General features: G+C 40.0%; 1 protein-coding gene across 1 annotated transcript; it reads right to left on the reverse strand.

Annotated features, from left to right (window-relative positions):
• Positions 1-778: 778 nt before the first annotated feature.
• On the reverse strand, positions 779-3,464 carry LOC148849242 (Homeodomain-like superfamily protein). The gene is made up of 5 exons (XM_088951695.1): positions 2,849-3,464; positions 2,497-2,735; positions 2,012-2,405; positions 1,543-1,619; positions 779-1,433 (listed from the first exon to the last, which is right to left on the reverse strand). Exons 1-5 carry the CDS (start codon positions 3,060-3,062, stop codon positions 1,149-1,151), a joined length of 1,209 nt encoding a protein of 402 aa, XP_088807821.1. The 5' UTR covers positions 3,063-3,464; the 3' UTR covers positions 779-1,148.
• Between the last annotated feature and the right edge of the window lie 280 nt (positions 3,465-3,744).

Here is a 3,744-nt window from a genome sequence, read left to right on the forward strand (position 1 = left end):
GGCTGCTGTCAACTTGCAAGAAGCAACTAGAAAGTTGGTTCTCTGGTGATTCCAACCAAGCTGTTATTTGACTTCAATTGGATTAGATCCAAGTCTTCTTCATAATAAACAGGCATATTGAGTAGGAATATAAACATCCCCAACATGAGAAAAGAGGCTCTGGCATTATTCTTGTTCTCCTGTAAATAGCGGATGCATGGTAGGTTTTGTTCTAGCTTTGTTACCAGGGTTCATTTTAGAAACTTCAAAGTAACTCACAGATGGAGAGAATGTCTTCTCACTTGCACAAACAAATAGATCCATCAACCTTCAAAGAGCCAAGAAAGCATAAATGCTTATTGCTTTTGGCTTCTAGATGATAATAAACTGCCTTAACTTCATCTATCCTTTAATGGAAAACAAAAAGGATTCTGAGAAATTATGGGAAAAACCATCAGAAGAAAAGCAATTGCATAATCCAAAAACTGGTGTATCCTTAGACAATAAACTGAGAATGAAATGGTGGATTTAGAGAATATTTTTCAAGTAAAATGGCATTTCCCATCCAATCAAGAGGAAAACAGAAAAACAAAGATGTATCAAGACCAACCAAGGATTGGAATTGAGGACAAGGTCATGCTAGAAATGGCCAAAACAAGACTCCAGCTAAAGCAGATTTTTCTGGACCAGACAAACTCCACACATTAAACACAACTATCCAACTGCATGCAGAATTTTTTGGCCAATCAATCTCCACATACTAGAACTGAACTTTCTAGGAAAATAATGCTGCTCTGTATGATCTTGGAAAAGTTTTTTCTGTTTCTTTCCTGCACAATGGTATTACATGAACCTCCTCATACTGACCAAAACCGAGAAAGGAACAAGGAGAAACAAAATTAATTTTTTTCGGTGATTTTAACAAAACTAAATTAAAACAAAAAGGGAAAACAAAACAAAATTTCTACAACCTATGATTGTAAAACCTGCAAAATTTCATAACCTCTCTTTTCTCTCTCTTTATGTCACTCCTCCCCCCGTCTCTCTCTCTCTCTCCTCTGTGTTCCTCTAAAGAGGGTCCTTAATTCTGTATGTTGTATTATTTGTTTTTGTTCATGATCTAATTCCCCATGAATGGTAATTATCTGCAAAATTCATGGTGAATGTCTCTATACATCGTCTTCGCCTGATTTATGAAGGTGGCCTTTCCAACTGTAGCTTTCTGATCTTCTATCCTCATCATCTTCCATGCTGTCACCACCTGTAGTGGAGATACCTCCAGCAGTCCCTGCTAACTGAAGAGGCCCTTGGGGAGAGCCAGACTGCGAAGCGCTGCTTGGCTTGGAGGAGGCTCCAAACTGATCTTGGGGCATCCATAGTCCTCCCAAAACAACAACTGATTGATTTGCAGGGGATGAGGCGGCAGGAAGTCTTCGGGTGTGAAGCCGGTATTTCTGAAACAACAGGATATTTACATAAGATTACCCCATGAAGGAAAATTAAACCAAAAAGGATAAAATAAGGAACAAAAGAAAAATATTGAGATTGAGATTCAAGACCCACCTGCAAATGGCTCTTCACTTCGTCGTTCGTGAGGCCATCGACCTTCATCAATTCCCGAATCTGCTTCGGTGTAGCCACTGCAACAAAATTTTAAAAGACAATCAGATATTTGAAAAGAGGAAGGCCAAGTAGCCATTCTACAGACATTTTTCTTCTTAGTTTTTTTTTTTTTTTTTTTTTTTGTCAGAACATTTTGTTAATTGATGTAGCTCGAATGAAGAAAAAGAAAATGTGATGCAGCATGACTGTCACTAATTTCCATTTCTCACTTATTCATTCAATAACTACAAGGCTACAACTCCTAATCAAAGTAATTTAAAATTTCTTATTTTGGAAAGAGTTAAAAAGAAAGGAAGAAATCTATAATTGCTTAAATCATCTTTTTTTTTTCTGCAAATTAATTCTCCAGTAGTTATTGTTCATGGGTTTCATGTTAATAAAATTCTTATTTTTAGTTTTAAATGATAACCTTGAGATCCTCCGAGCTGTTGTAGGGCACTCACGAAACGACGATGTAACTCTGGGGACCAACATCTCCTTTGCTTCCTCGAAGTTTGTTGTTGCTGTTGCTGCGTGGCCGTTTGTAAATTCGATTGAGGTTTAGTAGACGGGGAAGCAAAAGCTCTGTTACCTAGACTGTTCTTCGAATTCAGACAACTGGGGTTCGGTTCATGTCTGGGAGTTTTAATTCCAGGGGTAAAAAGAGAGAGTGCGGGTACTGGCAAAGCCTCTTTATCTTCCTTCAACGGCGTTGCCGGGAAACCAGTATATCCCTTGAACGGCATAAATGCTCCTCCCCGGCTCCTATACTTACAGGACTGAAATGGGTTCTCAGGAACAGAGTGATCCTCTGGTTCAGTTACCTGCCATTAGATTACAGATGTCCATTTGAACCAAGTTCCCAAACTCACCGAAGAAAAGTTTATTTTAAATAAAAAAGAAATCCACTATCACCTCTTTCCCATCTACTACTGATTTTTGTTTCCTATCGTAACTGGTGTCCTTGTTAGAATAACCACTACTGCTCCATAATTGCGCAGAACTCATCCATTTTTTCTTGTCTCTGCTCTCTTTTTCCTTTTTCGCTCTTACATCTTCGTCGGAATTTCTCTTTAACGGAATGAATTCTTCCATCACAGGTCGAACATTCGATGTCGTACACTGCATTCCTTCCTCCTTCAATGATACAATAGCTGCAGCAGAAATTAAACAAGAAAGGAATCATATAAAATCGTCTGAAATCAAAAACCCGTAACCCAAATAAACGAAACAAGACAACGAGAGTCACAAAAGAAAATAAACCGACCATCGTTAAGAAGAAGCATGCAGAGAGGAAGTTCGCGTTTGAAAGCCTCGATCTTCTTCATTTCTTCTTCTAACCTCTTAACGTAGTCATCAAGCTTCGACGACCTCTGGGAAATATCTCCGATTGTCGAGAGCTCCCTCAGAAAACCACTAATAGTCTGGGGGACATATGTCGGCTTAAAATCCAAGCTCAGTTCCGGCGAAGTCGAACCCATTTTGGTGTCTCTCGCTCTCCCACTCAGATCTCTCCGTTTATTCTCTAACCGAGGCCAGATTATACGAGAAATGGAGAGGGTTGGAGAGAGAAGGATTTATACACAGTGATTGGATGCCGAAAAACCGGAATCCGGGGATAAAAAAAAAAGGTGGTTTTGGAAACCCGGAATAGAGGATTAAAATACGAAGATTCGGTTGCAACGCCGGTTTTCGACAACCCAAACAAAACTCACTTTCGGGTCGTCGCGTATCCGATTCACTCGCTCTCGCTGGACGCGGTTTTCGTCGACTCGTCGGTAAACCGCTGGCATACGTCTCACCTGAGTCGGAATCTCCGGCATCCGTACTTTCGGCGGAATATAAATATTTTACGTTTTAATAATCCAATTAATTAATATGTTAATATTTTTTTGTAGCTTTTGGGATTTTGTATTCTCTGCTCGCAAAGATTCTTCGGAGTTCGGAGTAGGTAAGCTGAAGGTATCCAGTGGGTTTGTAATTCTTCTCTCTTCGACTTCGAGTAATGCTAAGCCGGTCCCAGGGACCATCATTTCTGGTCGGTCCTTAGCATCTACACCATTCACAACATGCACTGGGTTTCACATGCCGCAAAACACGGATTCCTATGCATGTTTGAATGGCTAAGATGTTAGGACCCGCCAAAGATTGATGTTCCCGAGA

This window comes from Nelumbo lutea, chromosome 6 (genome assembly GCF_056320005.1).
Source record: "Nelumbo lutea isolate HS-2025 chromosome 6, American lotus-T2T, whole genome shotgun sequence".
Classification (NCBI taxonomy): Eukaryota; Viridiplantae; Streptophyta; class Magnoliopsida; order Proteales; family Nelumbonaceae; genus Nelumbo; species Nelumbo lutea.